At 37.1% G+C, this 26,069-nt stretch overlaps 1 protein-coding gene across 1 annotated transcript in view; it reads left to right on the forward strand.

Moving 5' to 3' along the window:
* The window catches only part of LOC136974696 (ankyrin repeat domain-containing protein SOWAHC-like), a 59,502-nt gene that overhangs the window by 31,168 nt on the left and 2,265 nt on the right, over positions 1-26,069 (forward strand). Inside the window, exons 6-11 of the mRNA XM_067269638.1 lie at positions 126-227; positions 16,118-16,213; positions 21,631-21,703; positions 22,037-22,109; positions 24,544-24,626; positions 25,347-25,483. Coding sequence (XP_067125739.1) covers positions 126-227; positions 16,118-16,213; positions 21,631-21,703; positions 22,037-22,109; positions 24,544-24,626; positions 25,347-25,483 — 564 coding nt within the window. The remainder of the gene's footprint in view (positions 1-125; positions 228-16,117; positions 16,214-21,630; positions 21,704-22,036; positions 22,110-24,543; positions 24,627-25,346; positions 25,484-26,069) is intronic.

The raw sequence follows: 26,069 nt of genomic DNA on the forward strand, positions 1-26,069 counted from the left end.
ATTAAATTAGATTGATGTCAAAGTTAATTTTAATAATATAAAAATGAAACAGAATTAATTTTACATTATTTTAATTTCAATTATCGAGTACAAATACAATTTATTCTTTTTTAAAATGTTGATAGATCGATAATCAGAAGAGAGAATGGATCATAAAAGCTTCAAAAGCAGATTATATGGGTTTGGTTAGATTGTTAAAAGAAGAACCAAAATTAGCTCATTTTAAGGTAAGTTTGATATTTTTGATTTATGCTGAATTAATATTTGGAATATCATTTTCATTACATATAAATAATTACCATGTAAAATTTGTACACTTCTTATGTCCATATTTACTAGAAAGGATCAAAAATAAGAGTTTAAACATTAACCAATAAGTACCGTATTTTACGGACTATAAGACACACCTTAATTTTTAAGCAATTTTTTTTTCTTAAATGCTTATAAGACGCTACGGACTATAAGACACACCTGAATTTTGGAGGCAATTTTTCGAAGAAAAAAGTGCGTCTTATAGTCCGTAAAATACGGTAAGTGTTCATGTACTTAAAGGTTCATGGATGTTAACTGATTAACTTTTATCTTACCTTATGATCCTCGATTTTATTTTACCTTATGATCCTTGGCTGTAATAATATGGACATTAACAATTAAAAATTTTTAAAATAATAATTATAATTAATTTTTTCATCATAAAAAGTTATCAGTCTATTCTATTAAGTATAATGTTTCATATTTTTAAATTTTGTAGAATTCAAAAAGTTTATTATATCAAATTAATTTTAAATTTGCTCTCCATACTTTAGATTTTATATAAAATCCAAATAAAATTAGACTTTATTACATTAGATTTCACAGAAGAAAACTGTTATCTTCTTGTATATCTGTATTAAATTATAAATTTTTACAATATTATAAAATAAAATATGATTCAGTGAAGTTTCTCAGGCATTTTTAATAATTTAGTTTAATACTATTATTAATAACTTGAAAAATGACATTTAATTCATCCATTAAATTTTTCATTTGGACAGAATTAATATTAAAATAGTAATGAAAGATTTTAAGCTTTCATGATATGGAGTTTAATGAGCGAAATAATATTCCTGAATTGGGAACATCTGTTAGAATATGTTAGTTATTCAATTCTAGATATTAAAAATTGTGTTTTAATTTAAACATCAAATTCTTGAAATAATTTCTTAAACTATGTGAAAAAGTACCAGATGCATTTATAGTCCGTCATCTTTAAATTTATTGCTTTTTTGATGTCCGTCTGGAGTACTGGAAATGTACAGCACACATACTTAACTATTATAATGGTCCACTTTATTAAAACTTGGAAAACTCTTATTTTATTGCTTCTTTAAAAGTCTCAATATATAGTAAAGTGGTTGTACTTCCAACTACAATGTTTATTTGCATTACTAAAACATTTTTAGAATTAGTAAGAGATGTAAAAACATTTTTAGAATTTGAAAATTCTGTTTCTGCTGTAAATTATAAAGTTCAGGCATAATTTATTTATGTTCCAAACAAATTTTGAGATTTGATATAAAATTAATTGTAGTAATTGTTAAATGAAAAATTAAAAAAATTTCACACAATTGTTTTAGTAAATATTAAAACTATAAAAGAATTTAAATAACTTCTTACCTAGAGTGCACACTTAAATGAATAGCACTAGAATTTTTTTTAATATGTTAATTGAAACTATCAATATCTTTACATCAGGAGGAGGAGACAAATATGCCTGTGGAAGGAGCTATTATAGCTGGTATTTGCACTTGTTTCTCTGCTCATTGCTTTCCCACATTGACAGCTTCCTTTGAGAGTTGTATGAGAAATATTGCTGTCTTGCCAATTTAGAGTTAGAACTCCAGCATAGAGTTAGAACATTACCTCTAGTCAGGCAAGTCGAAACAGGGTGGCAAGACATGTTCGACAGATGGTTTGTATTATCACACGTCCTGGGGATGTGTAAATCACTAGTAAGTCGGTGTATTTTATTTTACGGAAAACTCGCGACCAAAACAGGAAATGTCTCTCAACTCCTCCTACTTCTCAGTAGTTAAACGATGTTCTTAAGACAAACGGCGGCTCATTGACTGCAATGGCGATTTAATGGTCTGCTTTTCCATCTTTATACTTTTCAACGTAAGCTCTAGCGTTTATATTCACTAAAGATTTTGAATATTTAAAGGATATTTAAGATTTTCTTTTACTGAGAAGAAAGGTTTAGTTTGAATACAAAAAAAATAAAACTTTGTATTTAGTTCGTGCACCGCTTAAAAACTTCATAAATTATATTTTAAAGCTTTGAAAATACTCTGAATATTTTTTAAACGCTAATAAAACGTCATGCAAGCCCTTTTATGTGTAACAATCAAAGTTAGACTATTTTTAAAATTCAATAATCCATTTAGAGCGAGAGAGCGTTTTTAAATCAATTCAATTGAAAATTCTATGGAAGCACGCTAAAAATGTAGCCAAAAATATAATATTTGTTTTAAATATAAGTAGTAAACAAAAAATATTCACAAATATAGAGATGTTACCGTTTTCAAGTTAAAAGAAGTATTTAGAATGTTTACATACAAACATATTATTCAAACTGCGTAGACAGGTTTCAGTTTCGAAACATTAATTTATTATACAGTATATTTGATTTTCTTGATGCACATGTTGATAGATCCATCAAGCTGCGTTTATACAGTAAGCTATACCATGTAATGATTTACGGCCACATAAAATGGTATATACGTGATAAACATACGAGGCAACTCTATTATATTCCATACTCACTGCTGTCTGTCACACACAAAAGTCTGTAAACAAACTCACGAACTGGGTCCAGAAACGATTTTTCAAAAGTGTTCACCTTATATCCCCCCTTATCGATAACCTCGAGTGGCGAATGTCACCTTTGACCCCAGCCGTCCGGGCGCCTGTCCGGTCGGAATCTTTTTCTTCCCTCTTTCCGTCTGAATGCTGGAAGAAGCATCTGCTTTAGATTATGTTTCTTGCAGAATGAAGTATTTAGCGTACGTCGTCTAGCGGTATAACGAGGGTCCATTCGCGTTAATTAATTATATAGGCAGCCTAAGGCACGTAAAGCAGTCGTCCGTGATATACAAGAAAAGTTTAAGTGGCGCCAGTTAGTACGTCGGGCTGCAGGGTGTGAAGTTGCGTTACAGATTAAAAAAAAAAAGGTTCAATTAAATGTGGAATTGTTTGTCTCGATCGTTAAAACTTCAGGTTAAATAAAGGAATATTGAATTTTGTCCACCCCTTAAGGGAAATGACACGTTTAATTATTAAATATCCATCTTTGGGGAGTTTTGAGTGCAGGAAATGCTACATGGAAGTGTTTTAATTGCTGAAAGTTGCGTTACAAAAACTGCACACTTATCGAAAATTCCCATTACGTGACTTAGTAAGGATTTAATAATTTTGATTTACGACGAAACTGAATGTCTAACTGGATTTCGAACTGCACACAATCACATAAAGTAGATATTTTTAATGTAGCTTTAGATTGTTTGTTATTGTAACTAGTTAAAAGTCTTGTTTATGCAGTTGGAAATATTCCTTGTTAAAATCGAATACATAAAACAGTCCTTAGACTTGGAATAAAAATTAGGTCGTTAGAAGTACGCTTTTCTCATTCGATCGTTTTTAAAACGTTTTAATCCATTAACTGTACACTTTAAAAAAGAGAACATAAAATTAATGGATTAAGACAAATAGTTTATCATTAGCAAAGTGACTGTCTATTAATTTTCTGAATTTATATATCCACAATTAAATAAAAAAATTCCCTTTCTTTTGTCTCAAACGTGTCATTAATAATCTGTACAGTAAATTTATCGATTTACAATGACTGACGTTTGTATTTCTTGTGTCTAAACATAATGCTAAGTTTCAACTACGGATGTCACCTGACGGAAAAGGAAGTCGTAAATCTATATTAGATCTGATGGTGAACCATAGAGAATTATTTACTCTAAACTAATCTCCCTTTGGAACGATGTGCTATGCATATTAATCATGCACCCATTCAATGGCGCCTTTCCGTTTTCGTGCCAGTTCAAGAAATAATTTCATTACTAGATTGCCTTTCGAATCATCCAACGAAGTGCGATTGATGTTTTTTTGATAGACAGGAATCTGTTAAGTGTGAATTAGCTCCCCCACTTATGACATCATTTAGGCAAATTAGAGTGAACAATTGTTTCCAACTTATCTGTACTTCACGCAAGATCATCCGGTCTAAACTAGACACAACAAGGCGTAACGCATCCAAATGAAGATCACAGCATGAGATAATTGACTATGGTCGATAATACGATAAGGACAGTCCAATTGAATTAACTAAAACACTCACGATTTCTGATTTATCTGCCCTTTTTTCATTACTGGTAACGCTTGTAATCCTCTCAAATTAGATTAACATCTCTTAAATATGCAAATTAATTTTGTGCCAGTTCTGGTTAAGAGAAAGCCATTAAGTATCTTTAATTATCTATTTGCATTGACCTACTAATTTTCTCCTTGAACCAGTGGACAGATTGTTACACGCTCTTTTATTACCGTTAGCAGATTTAATAAGGATCTTGCGAAATTCAACTCTTATAAATTGGAAATGTGTCGTATGTAGACAATTTTCAAATTATCTTCTCTTCTTTTTTAAGGTTGTTATACGTTTGTAACGAAAGCGTAGGTATGTTTTTAATTAAATTTGTAGGATTTTCCGCTTGCCGCTTAGGCTTATTGTGTTTTCGACGTTCGACTTATATTGAAGACGTATTCCTTTCACGCCAGTCTAAAAGTTTCAATAGTACTCATTCATAAATGACATTCGGTTAATAATCAGAAAATTGGTGGATCCCGTTGCTTAATAGATAATGGCGATTTTCCGAGCAGCTGTCGATAAATTTCGTAACAATTCTCGAATTGTCCAGGCTGAACATATAAAACAGAGCAGCTAAGACATAAAGCATAAATTGCGGGCATAAAAAGGGAGAGTGGAATAACATTAATGATCGGCCTGCACGGACAGGAAGTACGAACATCCCAACAAAGTAACCCTATGCCACGAGAAAGCTGTAACACTATCCGATAAAGTACGACGACTACTCAACTCTAATAGACCGCAGCCATATATAGTGTGTCCTCTTCTCCCTTCTACGTGATAGATGTCTCCCTAGTTAACCGAAGCACCGGAGATCGTTATCTGGGCCGTCGGCAGCGACCGTCCGGAGCCGCTGCTAGGCTTTACATTCCGGTAATGTTTGGCTTTCAACGGATTTCGGCAACTGTGGCATGCGGTCCTTCTAACCGCCCAACCTCTTCAACACGTGTTCGCTCCCAAACCATCCGTTACTGGAATAGCTCTGTCATCCATCGTCTGTCTCGCTTACGACTCCTCCCTTCTACTAGCATAGGTAGGCTATGGTTCGACCCTAAGCACGCACGTTATGCCGACAGCACATTCATCAACACATTGTATTCCCGTGGACCAAACTGAGTAATCTAACCCCTTTTGATACAAACTAGAATTCCGAGACACGCAAAACCTTCTTACTTAACCTATTAAACCGCTATCTTTCTGGAGTCGGAAAGGTTATTCAAAGTTCCTTCAGGCGTTGCGGCTTAATTTAGGATCTTCTTTCTTCAATTTCGATTCTTGAAACGCTTTGTATTAAGAAATCGGATTCTTAACAACATTACTTACGAAGAATATTAACAAAGGGCTTATTATTGAGATATCAAATCTAGAATTTTTTCAAGTAGAACGCTATAGTACTATATATAATGTATTTATAAAGTAGACGGAGGTCACGTCAGTTAGTCACGACTTTCCGTTTCGCAAAGTGGACGATCCATCTCTTTGATTGTTCCGCTGAACTTGGTCGGAGACATCATCCGATGATAATGGTTGCAAGAACCGAATTGAGATGTCATGACACATGACGCACACCCGCCCTATACCTGACTCGATGGGAGGTCCTCTTTTTCCACTCCAAATTTTTAGGTGTAATTACAACTGTCCCGACCCTTGCTTTCGAAATGTGCTGGTAGAACAATTTGCTTCTCTTATGATAGATTGGCGTTAACTTCTTTTATGCCGGCTCAATTTTTTTTTTTTTTTGGTTCCTACCTCTTAAAAGGATCGTGATTATCTTTAAATCGGAATGATTAAAGAAGAAAGCGGCCATTCTTTCTTTTTTCGAAGTGTATAACTTAAGAAAAAAGGTCGAGGTAAAACTGGGGTAACAGTTTCTTAAAATCGTAGCATTTAAAAGCGAATTTTATTATCTAAACTTCATCCTTACGTAAACTCGGATCGTGTGACACGTCAGTTATCCCGAGGGGGTGGAAAAGAAAAACTCGACAACTAGCGGGGAAGAGACGGTTTATCTTGGTAACAACCCTGGTCATTAGAACTCGATGCTTTTTACAGTCCCCGTTGTGGCCGAGGGCGAGTATAATTGTGGCCCCTGCCCACTCTAATCCCGGGATGATTGATGGGAGTGTCTGGACTAGGAAGCGGACAGGTGGGCGCCCCCAAATCTCCGAATATTTAAGTAATTGATAGTTGACAAATGTTGCCCACGCGTCCCTATAAAGGAGGGCAATCTCTGAATTTCGTATCTCTCCGATTAGATTGTCCACCTCTCGTCTTATCTGAAGATAGTGTTTCTTTTTTTTCTGTTATTATTATTATTAATTTTTTTATTCCAGACAAGCTCGAAATCTTTCTAGACACGGTCGCAAATGCGAGTAGAATTGTAGGCGATGTAACGGTGACATTAGCGAGTAGTCGAGCATTAATAGAATAAATAAATTATAGTCGAAGTTTTGCAACGGAAGATTGATGTCGGAAACGTTTCAGATTGTCATTTATATCGAATAAAAGAGGTTTCCTATTATTCACAATTTACTCGCGGGTTGTTAAATCGAATGAAGGGGGAAGAGAAAGGCAAGTTGATGGAAGTCATTCGGGGATGGAAAATATACGATAGAGAAAAAAACATGACATCAGTGATATTTTAGAGACAGGTTTAACAACCGGCAGAATAATAGTTTTTTATCCGTTTTTTACCCGATACAAATGTTATCTGTCCAATGCCTTGATGGAACCAGTTAGCTTGGGAAACGAATAGTTGTGCACCACGCCTAAAGTAAGACGACAACAAGCTTTTCGAATCTTCAAAACGGCAGGAGTTCGTAAATAAACGATAATAGAAGAATAAATTTTAAACTCGTACCTTTCGTTTTAGTGCTAGGTTAACTTTCGTTCCGGATAAAGCACTGCAATGTTCGAGTATTGCGTCCGTTTGTTAATGCCATTGCGTCAAGCTGATTGCCATACTAAAGAGGAGTCTCGTTTAAATGGTTGGCGGGTTTGAGAAAGGGTTCGTTTAGAGGTAAAGGTATTGTTTATAAATATAAAAGATTTCTAGTTAGAGAGTTTTCGTCAGTTTGTTGTCTTAAAATGGATGTTCTATAGAGAATTTTTTATGTTCAGTACATAAAGATATTAAAGTGTTCTAGTGAAGGTTCTTTATAATGACTATTTTAAGGTATATACTTTATGTATATAAATAAACCGCACAGAATTTATATGCAGATATAATTAGGTACGGTTTTTCTAAATAAAATACATTATATACAATAAGAGAATAAAAATTGCTCGGAGTTTACGTCGACAAAACAAATTTATAAGATAAAAAGTGATTTAATGCGTTATATATTGGCAGACGTTCTGGCATAAACACAATATAGACCTAATGAGAATGCTGAAGGAGCCGATATTTGCATGGCATCATTGCATTCTCTTCTCACATTAGTAACGGAAGAGCCACTTCATTATCAAAACCATTGGAATATATGTTATAGAGTTCATTCGCATATTGATCTTGACTTATTGCTTTCCGCTCGTGCGATAACCATTAAATCTTATTGTTCCCATCCATTGGAGTGTGGTTTAAGTAAACGTTAGTAAACATTGCGCAAGTTTTACCCCTACTCCTTCATGTAAAAAAGCATGGGCTAAAGTGAAGTGACCACCCAACCTCGCGGCATATTAATTCATTAGTCTAGCCGCAGGAGGCCCGTGATGGATGGCCCTGCATTATTCTCGGCGTGCTTTCAGACAGCCCGACTGTCATTTTATCTTGTCTTTTGTCTCACGCAGATTCTTCTTAACTGTTTATTTTGGATTCCGTGTCTAGATACACACACACAAACCGAGTAATCCCAACCTAACATGACAGTTAACTAGACTAAAAGAGTATTTATGAAGGGGGAAGCTTCGATGCATAGAAAATGTCCTTTCACTTACCATTCCACGGCATAAAATCACTAGCAGCTTTCTCAATTTATCATAGACAAGTATGCGCTTGTTCTCCATTCTTCTAACCGTGAAAAGAAAGGAAAAATAACTTAACAAATTAAAAATAGTTTGTGACTCAAAATTAACAGTAAAGCCAGCTTTAATTTGTTTTTTTTTCTTTTCTTTTAAAGAAAATAATCGTTAATTAATTAAAATTAATTTTTGTCTCCGAGTTCTTGGTTTAAAAAAACAACGTTTTTCTTGTGTCACTTTTGTGTTAAAGTTTCCAATCAACTTTTCCCGATTTTTTTTTCTGCTTGACAATATTATTAATTATGATATTGTTGAGTAGGGCGTGAAAATAAGAGACATCTGGTGTCAAACACACTTATGAGACATTTACATAAAAAGGCTCACGAAGCATTATTGCTGTACACTTTGTAATTTGAATCGATATTCCCGATTTTCTTCCAGTAATTTACTCCAAGTTTCTACTTATGTAGGATTATTTAGAAGATAATGTCTTTTTCCAGTAATTATTGACTGATTTTTTTTATTATTTATTTTTCATGTTATTCCTGATGCCGTCAAGGATTTCATGTCCGTAAGTAGCAAAAATATTTCACCCTCTCATTTTTTCTATTTTCGTTAAGAATTATAGTTTTTATTTTTTCAGTAGAATTAAGATTTTTTATTTCCTTCTTCTTTGGATGTAGCGTACAAAATTTCAATTAAATTTGTTTAACAATAAATAAATAAATAACGTTAGTGAATAGCGGTACTGTAAGGTGGAAGGTTTCTTGCAGAACGAATGCAAAAATAGGAGCGGGAACCGGTACAGAAAGTCAAAGCCATAGGGCTGAATCGAGATAAATCTGCCATATTTAATTAATCTAAAATTGAGTCAGTAGCTGCAGGAAGCAGCAGCCCGTTTCATTCAGTGTTTTTCAGATAATTAGGCGTAACGAGGTGCGTTCATCTCCGTTCGGAATCTGTAGGGGGGCTATCCACGCGTGGGAACTTGGTGACAATTCGTAGCACCCCAGGCAAGGCATGAAATCTGTCATCAGTTTCATCATTAATGCTGTAACGTCTCTCCGCATACCAAACTTCCTATTACTGTCTCTCTTTATAGTTTTCTCCTCCAATTTATTTTTTATTTTTTAAATTTTATTTTAATCGTCATTCGTCGTCGTCTTTTGAATGCCGCTAAACACACTTGTTACCGCAGCATTTTCGATTCAGAACAAAACGATCATTAAAATTATGAGTTGTAATATACTTAAGTACGAATTTTACGACGTGAGAATTATTTAAACTACTTTCGAGATTCGTTTCTTCTTAAGTAGGATTAAATAAACATTTTATAAGGCATTCGTTTGAGATTTTTATTTATTTTCTTCTGAAATTTATGTGGTAAATCCTTATATTAACTCGAATTTATTTCCTTTTTTTAATATTCTCGGCTTGTTGCTGCCTTTTCTCTGAATGGTGATACGGGTTTGGACACTACACCTTAGGGGGTAGGTATTAACTTAAATGCCTCAGATAACATTATTATTATTATTATTATTATTAATGATTACAATGTTTTATTTTATTTAAAGTTCTGGGCTTCTCTACAATCTATAAAGCTGTTTCCCCATTATATTTTGTATTTTGACGATTTAATTCTTTTTTTTTACTTAATTTATCTATTCCGAACCTTAAATATGAGCTTAACATTTGACTGAATATTATCAGGTACTTCCGATGTATATAAATCGATGCATTCTTAATCGATTTAACGATTATAGTACTTAGAAAAGGTCATTTAGGTAAGGTCAATCAAGATTTTCGTTGACAAAAATTCAGAATTAGAATCCCAGGCTCCCAATACGGAATTCGAAAAGGTCAAAATTCGTAGAGAAGGCCAGAATAAAAAGATATGTATTATTATTTCAATGTTTACAGTACATTCACTTAATGTTTCTCACATTACCTACTGTCGACCTCTCTCCTTTTGCGACCCTTGCTGCAACCATCTTCGACCCTGGAAAACTGAATCCCGCTGGGACTCTGCCTCCCTGCAGTTCGTAAGTATCCCGACTGGTTATCTTTCTTTTGGATAAACTTTTTCGAGAAAGTTTTTTGGCAGGGTGCACAGGTTTGATTTACGTCATTGTCGAATCGAGTTTCGAAAGGTTAGTTTTGTTATGAGGGATACAACTATATTTTTCTCCCGCAGGATTATAAATATCCTGTTTGACGTTGATGACATTCTTTACAGAGATAGCTCTGGCTAATTAAAAGCGTCTTTTTAAATTTGTAACGGATTAAGTTTTGATATCGGATTTTATTGGGCGACATTAAATTCTTTCCCTCATAAACTTTTGATTTTTTCGTAGTTACTATGTTTCATATAGGGGAAAGAAGGAAAAGGTAAGCTTTTATTAAGAATCCTCAAGTTTAATGTCTCGTGATAAGAAAGTTTTTTCAGAAATTTTTTTTTAACTTCATAAACTGATAAAAATATTCGATATTAATATCCACGAACATTTTAGAAATGTTATGAATCTGTCAATCCTCCTTTTTCAGCTAAGATTGTCAGAATTTAAATAGAAAACTACCATTTAATTCGATGTCTGTCTATCATACTCGCGTAGAAGTGATGCCGCTTTTAGTAAAATTGAATTTTTTGCAAAGCTGTTGCCCTGTTTTTACTAAAATGTATTGATGACTGTAACAGACCAGGAGTTATTGTCGACAAGAACTGTTCTATCCGGGTGTTTTTACAGTTAGGGTGAAAACGTATGACAAATAAACAAACTCCACTTCACTCCCGTACTTAATAGTTAGTACAGGCTGAGCTCTGATGGCATTAACAGACCAAAAAACAAAAAAAAAAAGAGACGAAATATGCTGCTTATAGGTAAAAGTCCAGCGTGAGGAAGTCGACACAGTTTTACGCGGGTCACACGACACTTCTGCACTTCCCGTTAATTGTTGTGTTAGAATAGGAAGACTGTCCATCTTGCTGTCAGTTAGCCAGACCACTCGTCTCCACTTTGGCTCCTGGGGTCTGAGTGTAGTTTGTTTCTACATCTTCCCGCCTCCGCTGACCCTTATGGCTTGTAAGATTATGTTCGGCATGTTGGGAAGTGTGGATACAATTTTAGCCTCTGTAAATAGTGTCCGGTCGAAGAGAACTCTTCTAACTAATGTTGAGCTGTCAGCATTATTTAAAATTCCCCTCAACAGTTATTTGATTCTGGCAGGAAGGAAGATGGTAGAATGCTTATTTTAGTTGGGTCGTGCTTAAAGAATCTCTGAGGATGTTCTAAGGTGCGGAGTAACGTATTGTGTGTTGAAGAAAAATTGATTGTGGTGTAAATTCTTTTTTTTTTTTTTTTATTATATCAACCCAACGAAACGTGGCGCCATCTTTTATTTGAATGGCACACTAGAAAAGAAGATATGCCCACCAATCTTATTTATAAAGGTGAGCCCCGAATTCCCTCAATAGAGAGGAAGTCGAGTTGGAGATAGCGATCGTCTGCAGAACGAATCAAAAGACGGATTGCATCCTCTAACACGTCTCTATTGGCGAAACACACAACGGACGGTTAAGAGGTCTGGAAAAACAAACTTCACCCGTGGGGGGTAATTGAAATCAGTAGGGGGTGTTGTCCCCATCGACCTCGACCCTACCTGTCGCCGAAAGTCAAACAGTAATTAGGGACCGTAACCAAATGGGTGGCCCTCGAACGTAAGGAGGGGAGGAGTGGTTAAACTATTGTCTGAGAGCGCGACGCCGTACAAATTGATCGCACGACCCGCCACGTTGTGCACAGGTGGGCGAGTCTGTCGTGTAAATCAACGACGGACCCACTGCCGCGTTGAGTAATAGAGGGACAAGCGATACCGGCAGTCTCCTTGCTAGACTCACTACTAATTCCACATGTTTATGCCTCTCGTGTTTGGACTGGGACTTTAAAGGATCTTCCACGCCAGGCGAATTTTGTTTTTGTTGGTGGTGGCTTTGATTTTAATTGGGACAATCGTTGGATTCTTTGATTACCCCAATAAACGATCCGCTTGATTTGGTGGAGTTGGTTTATGGTTCATTGTGCTCGGTCGTGTTGTCGTTCTCCGAACAAATCACTGATTTCTTGGGTCCGGGCCACTTAACGATCACATTCTAGGAAAATGTTTTTGGAAGTAAGGCACCTGTGATTCCGCAGGTGGTTACGACACGAGAGAGGCGGAGCCGGTGTGTTATATTGGATCATCCACTCCATATGTTGATGCACAGGAATACTAGTCATTGTTCTTCTACAATAAGATTCGATTTCCCGGAAATTCCGTTCTCCCACACCTCGTAAACTTCATTGGATGTGTATTACGAGTGTGTCCTTTTTCCGACGAATGGTTGGTTACAGTAGGGTTCTCCCAAATGGCCGATAAGGTGGAAGTGTCGATCCTTCAACTTTCACTATCGTTCCTCTCTCGTTCTTTGCTCCGACTCTTAATCCGTTCTGAAGCATGGTATATAGGGGAAGCGTCGGGGGAGGAAGGTCGTAATTACACTAGTCCAGCATCCAAACAGTTTGTGCCCAGAAATTGAACTCCGTGTCCTGGGCTAGCCGCGGTAGGAACAGCTGTGCTCCTATCTTCCCCTCTTTCATCTCCCTTCGTCGCCAGTTTTCGCCTTTATTGAACCTTCCCCCACGCCCAGTTATTAAAGTTTCGGCCGGGGGCTCTTAAAAGTCGGTATCTGGCTGGCTGCAGGTCCCGGACCTGTGCCATATGGTCTCCCCATACATCACAAGTTTCTCAAAAAGAAGAAAAAAGTAATGACAAGCATGTACGGTGCGAAGAGGGGCAGCGGCCATATGAAAGTCATTCCCACCCTCCCGCACCCTCTACCAGTGGCGTTAACCCTCGCTTTAACAGCCTACAACTCCACCCTCCGCGAACATGAAGTTCGACAGGCAGGTGGTGCGAGCGATGTCTTGTTATGAAATGCGAATTTTTAAAGCCGACCTCGAGAATCAATAAAGAAGGAGACGACGTTCGCGACAACACGACGAACGTATCGATTGTGAAATTCTTTTGCTTCCTCCTTACTGGCTTATGTAAATGGCTAGCAATAACCACCGAGTTTAACATATATATATCTATATCTATATATACGTTCGCACCCACTCATCCTCTCGACCACCACCCCTCTTCCCTGCTGGTATTTTTCATCTCTGGTTTTTTCGTTTCGCCTGCCCGAAAAATACTTTACAGCCTCCAACAATTCTCTTATCTCTCAGAAATAAACCTCCGACTGCTCAGGAAACGTTTAAAAATCTTCCTCCTCCACCATACGCGCGCACGAGAACCCACCACAGAGAATGCTCTTCTGCAGCAGGTGTTAATTGTATCGTCACGCACCATTTTAAATTAATATAACACACTGAAATTTTTTTTCGGGGATGGCTTCCTATGTGTTGACACTAGCAGCACTTCCCTTTTTTTTTAAGTCTCATCTAACTTTCCCTTCTGTTTCACAGTGTCTTTATCTTTCGCTGAGTCTGGAGATTTCTTTTAAGCTGTTTTTTCTCCTCAGTAAAGATACTGACAAGAAGAAGATTGTTCTCTCCTAAACGCTTGCACCAGATTCTTTCTGATGTTTGCAACGATTGTAATCAGTAGATTGGAGAACCTCTCCATCGCTTTTCACATTTTTTTCCCTTCCTCCTCCTCCTCCTCCACCCCCGGTAACAGAGGTGGAGGGAGAAAGGGGGGAAAATATATATATATATATATTATATTTAATTAATCCTTCTATACGCTGTAGCGGATATTTTAGTAAAGGAGCCATAAAAATATTAGGGGGCCATCCAGTCAATAAGGCGTTGTGTAAAACAATCTAATTGGTTTCTACTGTCAGACAACAGTTAGCCCGTAAATCAGGTAGAGGGTAACGTTTTTATGACTCTTGTTAATAGAGTGGTAATTATGGCCAGAGAGTTGGAAGTAACGGCCGTGTTTCACACAACAGTCTCTTCCTGGAACGACTGACTCGCCTGTTGAAACATTTGTGATCGGATCTCTCTCCCGATCGTGCTCCTTTAATTAAGGATGATTGCCTTATTAGGAATGTTGCCTCTTATTTTATATGAACGTGCTTTCCTATATTGGATCTGATTATTCGAAAATAGATGCAATTTAGGCCTTTTATGACTCGTTCCACTCTGCACCGCTTCTCATTATCTCCTGTCCTGCCATTCACTTTAAGAAGCCAATTTTTTAACTGCACTGGTGTAAAACATGATAGGTTTGGCTGCTGTTTAATTCTCCCACAATCTCACTTCATTAATATGAACAGAAGCTTCGTTTCTCCTCTTGAAAACGTCCATTCCTAAATGATCCTCGGGTTATTATATAAATTAAAAGTCTGGAATTCTTTTATAGATACACAATTTACCCCCCCCCCTTTAATTGTCTTTGCGTATATCCTTATAATTTACTACGGTAAATTTCGTTTTAAAAAGTTAACTATTCAACCGAGTAATGAGTAATCTTCATTCTGATTATTTACTGTAATAGCTCTTCTGTTATAGATTCGTGAATCTTTATTTCATACTATAACATTCATCCGAAATTAAAAACTCTAATATGAGACACTTTTTGATAAACAATTTTATAAAAATTACACTAATAATTACGAATTTTTCTATACATTTGATACCTGAAATTGATTTAGAAATTTAGCAGTCCTGAAAGAAATGTATTGAACAGTTTATTGTTTATTTAATTTAGTACTTTGGAATGATTCCATATCGAATTTTAAATCAATTTTCTTTGAAAGTCAGGCATTAAAAGCTCAAGACTTTAAATAATAGCCATTATACGAAGTTAGAAATTACAAAGAGAAGGTAATCTCTTCCAAAAAATGAAGTATCTTTATAAATTCTACGAACAATATCGTAGAAATTCTCATGCTATTAATTGTTTGAACGGCAGCATTTAGCAATGGCGCAAGCTATTTTTCTTTCTTTATAGGAGATTGATTCGAGCGAGTAAAAGAAGAAGAAACTTAAGTTTCTTTCCCATAAAAGTTTTTATTTCCTTTTCGTCGAATAAGAAACTGGAGATTTTGCTACAGAAATCATATTTTAGAATTTTCATGCAAATATTCGCTTTCTCGGAAGAATAAAAGAAAAGAAAAAAATACTTAAAAAGATGTCTAAATTGGCCTCTTTCGAAGCCGGGGTCGGGTATAGTTAACGACTTAAATCCGAAAGCGTCGATCTGTGTCAGATTAGAATCGTCAGGAGCGAAGTAACGACTGTTCCTCTGTATTTTTATTTTTTATTTTTATTTCTTTTCTGAGGGAAAGTGTTCCGGAAATGAAAAGCTGGCTTCGTGTTTCACAAGAACGGAATGCCGTTAGAACGTTGTATACTGGGCAGCAATCGATAAGTTTCCAGCAACATTACAGAGTCGTTTACTGGCCCGGTGATATCTTTTTAGTTTCTCTTACGATATTGCACATTATGTGAGCGAGTAAAATAACTCCCCGCACCTCTCCAAATCTCTCTCCTCGTTCACTCTCTTCATTAACTCCTGAATGCTCGTCCCCGCGGTTGACGAAATTGGACGGAGCCTCTCCGGTGGGGGCCCCGTTTTTTTTTCGTGTTTTAAAGCCGAATTTACCTCGTTTTAGATTTAAAAATTTCCAACCCCGATTCGGGGTTTTAATCAATTTTCGTCTCTCTCAACTGCCGCCTTCTTCTCTTTCAGACGTCTCTGCACTGGGCCGCCAAACACGGCAATGCCGACGTTATAAAATTGATTGCCGGAACCCACCGGGCCAATCCTAACGTCAGATCGGTAAGTGTGTGCTTTAGTTCTTTATTCCGCCGCTAGATGGCATACAAGGGCAGCTGGGTAGCATTTTTTGGGATTTTAAGTTGGCAAGTTTTGCTCTTAAGCCGGTTGGACGCGACACCGAAGAGGGGGGTTCTTCCAGCGAAAAATGGCGCCGTACGTTAGGGTTTTCGGCAGCGTTATCGGTTCGGGACGAGCCAAATTTAATAAACGGGAGGGAGATTTTTGGGATGTACTTAAAACGGTGCGTGCGCAATTGGACAGAGTGCATTTTCCCGGCGATTACCGGCAGTCATTGGTAGCGCACTTAACACCTCGTGCTTTCGGCATTAAAACACACCCACCTTCATGCACTTTCATCAGCTACTCATTATGATGGAAATAGAGCGGGTGACTGGGCAATACGACTAAAATTGAAACTGGAACGACATCTCATCGATCCGCAGCCGGGATTACGTGGAAAGAGAGGATCGTTGGGTGGACTGTCCCGACCTCAGCTGGACTGATTTCCATTTAATTTGTGTGCACCGCTCGCGGGATCTTGTATTAACTTTCACGACATCGATCCGAATAGTTGCATCTAAGCCCTTAACCGTTCGTCCTGTCGTGTTCGTCTTCGCTCCACCCGCATCCGCGTCGAAATCCCCACCGAGAAAATGAATTGAATCTGCCGACCGCCAATAGGAATTGCGGCCCTTCAAAGCCCTTAGATTTGTTAACTTGTTTTGCTAGGGTATCTCGGGCGCAGGGAATAAAAAGACACTCTCCGATAATAAAGAGCAGCTTACTTTTTTTGATATAGATATCTATATATATCTTTATTCTTTCTTTTTACTCGGCTACTCCGCCTTAAAAACAGACTCGGTTCTTTTGTACGGGGACTTTTGTCTTAGAAAAAGTTGAAGGGATAAGGTGCGACCACTTCGAGGGAGAAGGAGGCGTGGTCGGCTAATTAAAACTCCGCCCACGCTCGAGACGTGGTGGACCTTTACTTTACACTAACGGCACTGCCACCCACTCGATAATTATATCGTTGGACGGGTTCGGGGACAACCGAGAAGTTTTTCGACCACCCCTGGTCTCTAATGAAGTTTGTTCTCGCTCGGTGTCATTATCGGCCGGCAGTTGCCCCTTCAGTAAAGGGGGGACATCTATCATTCTCAGACAATGGCAGGTTCCCCCCTCTTTCATTTCTCTGTCCCGGGTTTGCTGTAAAATCGACCGTACAGCGGTAGTTTTTCGAAAGAATTCGATCGCGGCTCGAGTGGATCGCGTCCGCTTTTCATCCACACGAGTTCCATTAAGATTCGCGCACTCGTTTCTGATGGTTTATTTGAATAAGATTCGGATCCCACCGCTCCCGGATAGCGTTTTTCTCATATTCTCTAACCCCTTTTAATCTGTTTAAGTACGGTTTTATACCAGATCCGACGAGGAAATCGTCGACAATTCTATCCCCATCCTTTAATTAATTAGAAGAAAATAAAGGCAGGAAGTTACCGACTGTAAACAAATGCTACCGTTAGTATGCAAATTAGATAGAGTTTTACGTATTCATATTTAAGAATACGTGGTAGGCGATTCGTATACAATATACGTGTCCGTTATGATATACAATTCACTTACAAATCTGTATTACGTTGGACGATTTGCCTGCAGATGTACAGTACGTCGAGTCGTCTGCGTATCCTGCGTTATGGTCAGCCACTGGCCTATAAATTCTGTTTTGGCATCCTTACTAGCGACCAACAGGCGAATGCGAAACACGCTCTCGTTTTAGAAGATATGTGACATCGTTAGGAAGCGTCATTCCATTCGATTTTGCCTCGAATGTTTTTCGTTAGAAGTGTGTTAGAACATTCCGTTTTTGGGGGTGCACTTAATCATGTTTTTCTTGTTTTTGCAACACCTATAAGTCTCCCCGGTGGCTGCATTCTTAGCAGTTTTAACATACGGCTCTTCGCCTTTACTTGTTAAACATACCCCTGGCCATATGAAATACTAGAGGAAAAATTTTACTGTCTCAATTGCTTGCATAGCTACTATAATTCTGCATAGTTTACCGTTGAGTAGGAAGCTCCACCATAAGTTTCCCGAGTGCTGCGGGCAACGTCTAACGAGCTGTATATGAGGAGTTAATTGAGCCTTTTGAGCCTTTATTCTGAGCTGTTACTCGTGTATAAGCGTTCGGAATAAAGGTCTGTCCGCATAAGACGTAACTAGAGCAATATTAACATATTCCTAGTGGAAGCGAACACGGAATTTAAATCTATATCTGGGCGATATTGCTTTTCATCGCCGCAGTTTCAAAATAGAGGGGTTTTCTCCTCCCTTGATTGACATTTGGAAAGATTTATCCCGGTGAAACCGTGTAATCTAATGGCGGCAGATTGTTGGGTGATAAGCTCCCTGCGACAGATGTTCGACTAACTGTAAAGGTTTATCTCGACTGTATAAAGGCGGAGAAAATAAAACTTTATAAAACATTTTATTAAAAAAATAAGACGGGCGCCATTTTAAACGCTATCCTTTCGATATTCTAAACTTTCTGCTTTTTATGCAAGGATTTCCCCTCCCCCTGGAAACCTGGACGGATGCTACATAGCAAATGCATTTTTGCAGGTGTCGATACTATCGAACAAACACTTTTAGAGTCGCACGAGGCTAATAAACTACAAGAGAAGACGCTTACATGAAAATAGCCCTATAGTCGTTGACAAGATTTCGGTACAAAGATTTCCATTTAGATGGGTGGGGTAGGGAATTCGATAATTTCTATCGAATTCTTTACTCGGAGAACCTCTTAAAATGCTCCGTTTGGCTTAATATTTTCGTTTAGTGACAAATGTCGCGTCCACCCAGCTGTACCGCGCGGCGATTTTCGCCTACTAACGGCCTGCCAATTTGGGGGTTCTTTTCTAATTTCTCGCGTTTCTATACCTATATTTGAAGTCGAACTTAATGCATACACACGTCAATCAAATTGACTAGGATAAGGATCAGTGTCAGTCTGGAATTTAATAAAGCTACCGTTTTCTCTCTCCTTTCTTTCCCCCCCACTCGTTGCGGACTTGCGGTGACACGTTGTTCGCCCGTGGACCTCCTGCACCGACCACCGTCACTTCAATGACTTCTCGTTTCACGAACCAGCACGTAAGTACAAACAGCTTGTCTTTTCTATTGTATCCGCTGTCAGAGATTGGATAGAGCAACGGATTAGTCCGTTCTTTGTCGGATTAGCATCACTGTAGCGGTAAACAATGTGCCGTCGTGGCACCATCATTTTTACTTTTTACTTAAATTACATCGATTATTAATGAAATTTCTAATTATTTTCTTTCTATTTTTATGTTCGGATGGGGTGTTCGTTTCCTGACCGAACAGGGGGTGAGTATTGAAATTACTTTATGACGTTTACACGTTTGACACGAATAAAGTATACCACACGGTGTCATTCTCCTTATCTAAGAACGTGGGTTTATTTTCCCAAAGAATGCTCTTTGTAGAATTTTCACAGGCGTTAAAATAATTGAGAAACCAATATTTTGACACACAAAATGTGTCTCGTCGATAACCATCAGTTAATAATGCAGCCTTCAAATTTTGGTGACACTTTACACATCCGGGTGGTTGGCATTATTATAATTTCAATACACCAATATGAATTATTCATAATGTCATTTCTGTTAACGTCAAAAGTCCAGGAAAATAGTGGGTCCTATATTCTAAACTCGCACTGATTCTATTGTAATTATTATTATTATTATTTCTCTGCATAAAAGTTATCAAATTTGAAAGAATTTCGAGAGAAGAATCGGTGTTGGAAGAAGTAAAACCGCGATTGATACACTTGTGTTTTATAAAGTGTCAAAAAAAAAGTTTATAAATCGGGGGAGAGGAAAAAAGTGATATCCGGACCGGAAATTTTCCAGAGGGTACTGTCATCGGGTGCGGTCAGTGTCCACAAGTATCGACAGAGTTGACAGGTCCACAGCTGGGGAAATAGTTGCCAGTCGTGGAGTGACACGCCAATACCTGTCAAACGCCTGTCCATTCACAAACAGTCGGATTGCTGTTTGTTTACCTCCAGCCAAAAAAATGACTGATGCTCTCTTTTCGGTTGGGAGCCCCCGACTTTTCTTCTATTCTAGCTCGCCCTATTTTTAAAGGATGCTGAATATTCTATAGAGCTAGATCTAAACTATATAAAGAGCGAGATTTCGAATATATAAACACACTTTATATTCGTCCTCATCAATAATTTTAAGAATCTAGAAGGCTGTAGAAAAACTATTCATCCAGAATTTATATTATTAATGGATCTTTGTCTTTAGGCTACGTTGAAGGAAGTTAATGTTAAGGTGTTGTATCTACAGGGGTTTATTGACCGCGTAATAAAAGAAATACAAAACAAAACACAATGCCAATTCCTGGAACGTTAACTCATTAAATTCCATTTACAGACACTTTACAAGTAAAATATAGAAAATAATCTGTAGGAAATGAGGTATTTTAATACGTTAAGAGGCAAATAATAGACTATTAACACGATAGAATTTGTATGGATAATTTAGCGGTTGATAAATCGGCATTAAGTATCAAAATGTTTGTAAACAAAAGCAATTGGAGGACAGTAAAAGACGAGGGAAGAAGAAAAACGATGCATTGCAAAAGCGAATATTCGAAAAGATGAAATATAGTCTTACGGTGATTGAATGAAAAAGGGGGAAAGAGATCCGACATCAAATCTACAGACAGGTCTTCGTATGAAAATTCCCTGGGCGAATTTCACATCTTTGCCATTTTTCACCATTTTTCGATTCAATATAGGATTCATGCAGTGGTTAGGAAAGCTTCTCCGTAGAGAAAGGAGGGTCCTGTGTCATTTGCATGCGCGGTCATAGACGAATGTTCTACTCCCATCATCTGTCAAAAACGGATGCTTTTAATCTTGATTATGGCTTCTCTTTTGCATCAAGGCTTTTTATCATCATTTTCGTCCTTTTACGCATGGGAACAAATGGGAGGAGTTAAAAACCACAAATATCCAAAGCCAAACTGGCGCTAACACGTACTCTACAGTAAACTGTTTAATTGATAATGTGGATAAGAGGGATAGCTAGACCCCTGAGTGTTTTAATGAAATGATTCTTGGGTGTGATGGATCGCTTTTCGGGATCGAGGAAAAGTGTAATTGTAGCTAGCTTGATGGATGATGGTTGCCTTATCGCTCTCAGAAATGCCGATACTCTGGAAATTGAGATGTCTTGAAAAGTTGTATGGAAGCTTCGCTGTCTCTGTTTTGTTAACAGAATGACACACTATCGCCTCACCTTTTCTCTATATATTTTAAGCGCGCACCGGATACATTTCCACTTTTTTAAAACCATTTAATTACCGCACTAAAATTAACTTTAATCTTACAGGGTTATACGCCACTTCATCTGGCTGCCATGTTCTGCCACGAAGAAATAATGGAGATACTTATTCACAGCTACGGTGAGTTGATTTTTAGATAATACAAAATAAAAACGAAACGTTAATAATCGTAAAAATAACCTTTCTTCCCACGCGTATCATCCTTCACATAAGTCAATAAGATATACTAATTGTTCCTATTTAGGGGCATTCCCCCACTCCAATACATTTATAACTTCCTCACTACACGCTGGTATTGTTAGAATTTGTTTTATTACCTATCTGTTCTTTATGCTTCAATGCTTTAACGTTCTTATTACCGTTTGGTATCGACACACCCTTGACAAAATATGTTGTAAGGTGATGTCGGGCGTGAAATTCAATTGAATTTATCTATCTATTCTTTTCCTACAGGTGCCGATCCTAACATGAGAGACTACAGTGGGAAGAAACCTCATCAGTATCTACCAGCATCCATAATCTCAACGTAAGATGCCTGTTAATCTGCCTATTAGTAGAATTATACCCGGACGATTTACCGCTATCCATCTTTCTTTACTACGCACACAAAACTCTCCCCTAAGCTCGAAGAATGTCAAGAAGTGCAAATCGTTCTATCGAGAAATTCTATCTGATTTTACGGATGCATAACTTATAATTAATTTGTAAAAAAGAATGTTTTGGCTATTTGTAACGTTTCCGTTTTCTCCAGTGTACACTTGCATGTTGTTTATAATTTTAAAATTTAATACAGATAATGGAATAGTCGTGTGTCTTGTCTTTTGTGTATCTTACTTATCTTTCGCTCCCCACAAAAAAAAAAATTACTATAGAGAAATTTGCGGGGTTACATATTCCAGAACACAGAATAAGAAACACACACTAAAACGCGAAGTGGGAATCAATCAATAATGGGCCTAAACTCGAGGGACAATAATAAATAACTGCTCACCGTGTATAACCAGCGTGTTTATATAATACACGTTCCGTTTTAAAAATCGGGACAGACTTTAATCTAGAGTCCCTCCGGTTGTTATCGACCTGTTTATAGGAGGTACCACGAGAAGGAAGAGAATGAAAAAACCCGGTCTTTCTCTCTCTCTTTCTCTGTCCATTCTGAAGTCCGACACACTCATCATTCATTCTAGTGCTGGCAGGACTAGCACTCGCAACCATGCCTGGATAAGAGCTCGCTTCGCACCCTGCAACACGATCTGGCCCATTCATCACGTTCCTGACAGCTGGCGAAGGTGGTAGTTTGCATGAGAATCGGAGGCTCCTTGCGCTCTACAAACTATAGATTACTGTCTCCCTCGCTTGCTTCCTCCGTCCCCTGTTCGTAGTCCTCCTACATCGGAATCCGATAGTTTAAAGATGGCCACCGTATCGTTTGACATTTAAGATATCCGAGTGGATGCTATTGCCTACGTTTTTCCTTTTTTTTAATTTAATAAACAGATGCTTACAGTTAGAGGGGGAAAAATTACTAGTGCCTTGTTACGGTTGCTTTTTATCTGTATTTCCAATTGTATAGATAATGGGATGTTAAGATGTTTTACTCTAAATTTCTGACTCGATAAGACAAAAAAATACAGGGAAAAAAGAATAGGTGTTTGTGATTTTTAGATATTATTCTTAGAGGGGAATGCTAAGAAAACTTCAACAGAAAATAATAATTTTTTTAAGGGGCTATAGTTAAAGGTTTATCTTTGTTCTGTTGGTTTTAACCATAAAAGTTAGTCCACAGCAGTTAAAAGCAACACTTTTATGACCGGATGGAAAGAACACTATTCTTCGAAACGAGAAAGACTCGAGTTATGTAAAGGTTAGAAAGCAACCATCACCGAGGTGTATTGTTACACGTAGAGGGTATAGTGACCGCCTAACAACCATCTGAAATACAGATAAAATGGACAAAACAGAGCTTAATATCACTTGTGTCAACAGATACCCTGGCTCAATGGTTTTGCTGTGCTGCAGCTCAAATGACAAGTCTACAACCGATGCCAACATATTTTAACCAGAAAAAAGTCAACAAGAACGTAAAATTCTGATTTTGAAAATCTAAAAATACCTAAAAACGATACGGAAAATTCACATAATTGTCAGTTTTTTTTTAGTGTTATTATTTTTTAAACTTTTTGAAGCTAACTTCTTTGTAGTTTACATACGCGTCGCGATTGTCACAAAATTAGTTCTACCCGTCAGTGTTGTTGTGTGACTAATCAGACAGATGAATGGTGACGATACCGGAAGTTGTCACGGCAAATATCCGTCTGTTAGAAATTAGTTGTCAGAAAGAACCCCTTTTTTCAGCTGGAAGGACCCCTTGTTTGTCAGAAAGATTTTCTGCCCTTTCAAACGGGCGTCTTGTGAAAAACATGTCTGTCTTGTCAGTTTTGACATAGTTTGGGCTGTTTGACAACAGGCTGCAGTTTGATAGCTTCAATAGTTACAAAGATTGAAATTTAGGAATAAAAATGTAATATTTTTGCATGCATTATCTTTAGAAACACAACCGAAACTTGGTTTAAACGATTCATAAAACCAAAATCAGAGGGGGGGGAGAAAATCATGGACTATATGTAAAAAGATTTAAAATTATGTGAGAAAATTGGTTCTACAAGATAAACATTTATGGGCCAATATTGATCGAACAGTTATATTAATTTTTTGTACAGTATAAAACAGTGAAATGTACGTTAATATGGTGTAAAATCCTAAAACACACTTAAAAACCCTCTATTTTTAAGTATAAAAATGAATTTTTTAAAAATTTTTATGCCAAAAAATTGATTTCGAGCTTAGGAAACGTATTTTTATCGTATTAAAATGTTAATTTAATGTCTCATTTGAGCATAAGAATATGAATTTTGATAGATATAAGCAATTACAAATTAGAATTTAAGTTATTTTAATTAATATACGATTAAAAATATAAAGACTTTGTTTTCTCTCTTTACAGAATACGAAGCAGCTACAAATTACTGCGTCAGACCGAGTCGTAAGTATAAAATAGGCTAATAAATTTGCAGCATGAGGAGAGTAGGCATGCATTCTAATCAAAACTTATATGTATATTAACCTTAATGGCTTGTGAAAGTAGTGATTGTGGCATTAATAGGAGTTTGTCATTAACCTTATTTTGCATTTTTTTTTCAAAACTAATTTAAATGGATTGCGAGTCAGCAACGTGTTGATTACGTAAGAGGGATGAAAGAAGTTCTGTTGTAGCTTTTTAGATGGTAGGAAGAGGACCGAGCCCATAAAAAAGTCGGCTAACTAGTGCTAGAGTGACCGCTGACAGGTAACTCTAAATGGTTCCTCGGATAGATTTTATGTCTGGTTGAGAGGAGCTGTGTTTACACAGCGACAATTGATATGGAACAGTTCTCTCGCTGTGTGACCTTACCTATCATTTCAACTTAAGGAAGATCTGAGCATTTTGTAAGCTGAAAAGGTATACAAGCACCATTCTGCGACCATAAAAAGGTGCATAAACCAATCAAAATATCTCAAAATTTTTCATTAATAACTCCGAATAACTGAAAAATTTATTGGTTAGAGAAACGACTAAACAAGCTTCAATCCTACTTTCAAAAAAAGTCTGATAGGCCTATATTTTATGTTTGTGATGATGATACGTATGGAAAAAGTAGGATGCTCTTGTTATTTTCGGGCTCAAAGTGGTCCATACTAAGTGCTGGTAACTGATATATTGCAGTTGGTGTGCCAGATGTCAATTTTATGAGGATCGGTTCTTTAAATGCCAAAGTACAGAAGACCATTGTAGGAACAGGAAAATCTAGTAGATTAACTCGATTGAAGAGTTGGGGATCTGCAGATAATCTCTCGGATTTGGTAGGTCTTAATAATAATTTTTTTTTATTTGTATCCATCTGAAGCTACTCATTCTATTTCTGACCTCTCTGCTGCAATATTTCTACTTTCAAACCTTTTACTTTTACACGCAATTTTAATCTATTTTGATTAAACTCTGCACAAAAATCCGAGCATAAATTTGCATTTTGCACGGTTATTTACTAACTTAAAAACGTCTGTAACGCATTAAAAACAAGGCGTTTTATATTTTATATAATGGACGAATTTACATTTTTTTTAAAAGTATAGTTAACGTTGATGAAGTGTTATTACGCCCGTCTTTCAGAGGTAACTGTTTTAACCCCGATCAATCGTAAACATGGCGTTCAAAACGTCATATGTTGGCTTCAGTGCAATCCACAGCACATTACACTCCAGTCAATACTGATGTTGTTTAGCTGCTGTTAACTGCAAGCCGCGACTGCACTCCCAATGGCGGTTATAAATTACTTTTACAGCCACTTGTAAACTCAACCTTATCTCATTTTTTACTCACTAGAGCTTCTCAATTCTCACTGTCTGCCGCAAGAGTAACTTAAAAGTTGGTTTATTTTACTCGAAGGGC

Source organism: Centruroides vittatus, unplaced genomic scaffold (genome assembly GCF_030686945.1).
Source record: "Centruroides vittatus isolate TY-2023 unplaced genomic scaffold, ASM3068694v2 contig_352, whole genome shotgun sequence".
Taxonomy (NCBI): domain Eukaryota; kingdom Metazoa; phylum Arthropoda; class Arachnida; order Scorpiones; family Buthidae; genus Centruroides; species Centruroides vittatus.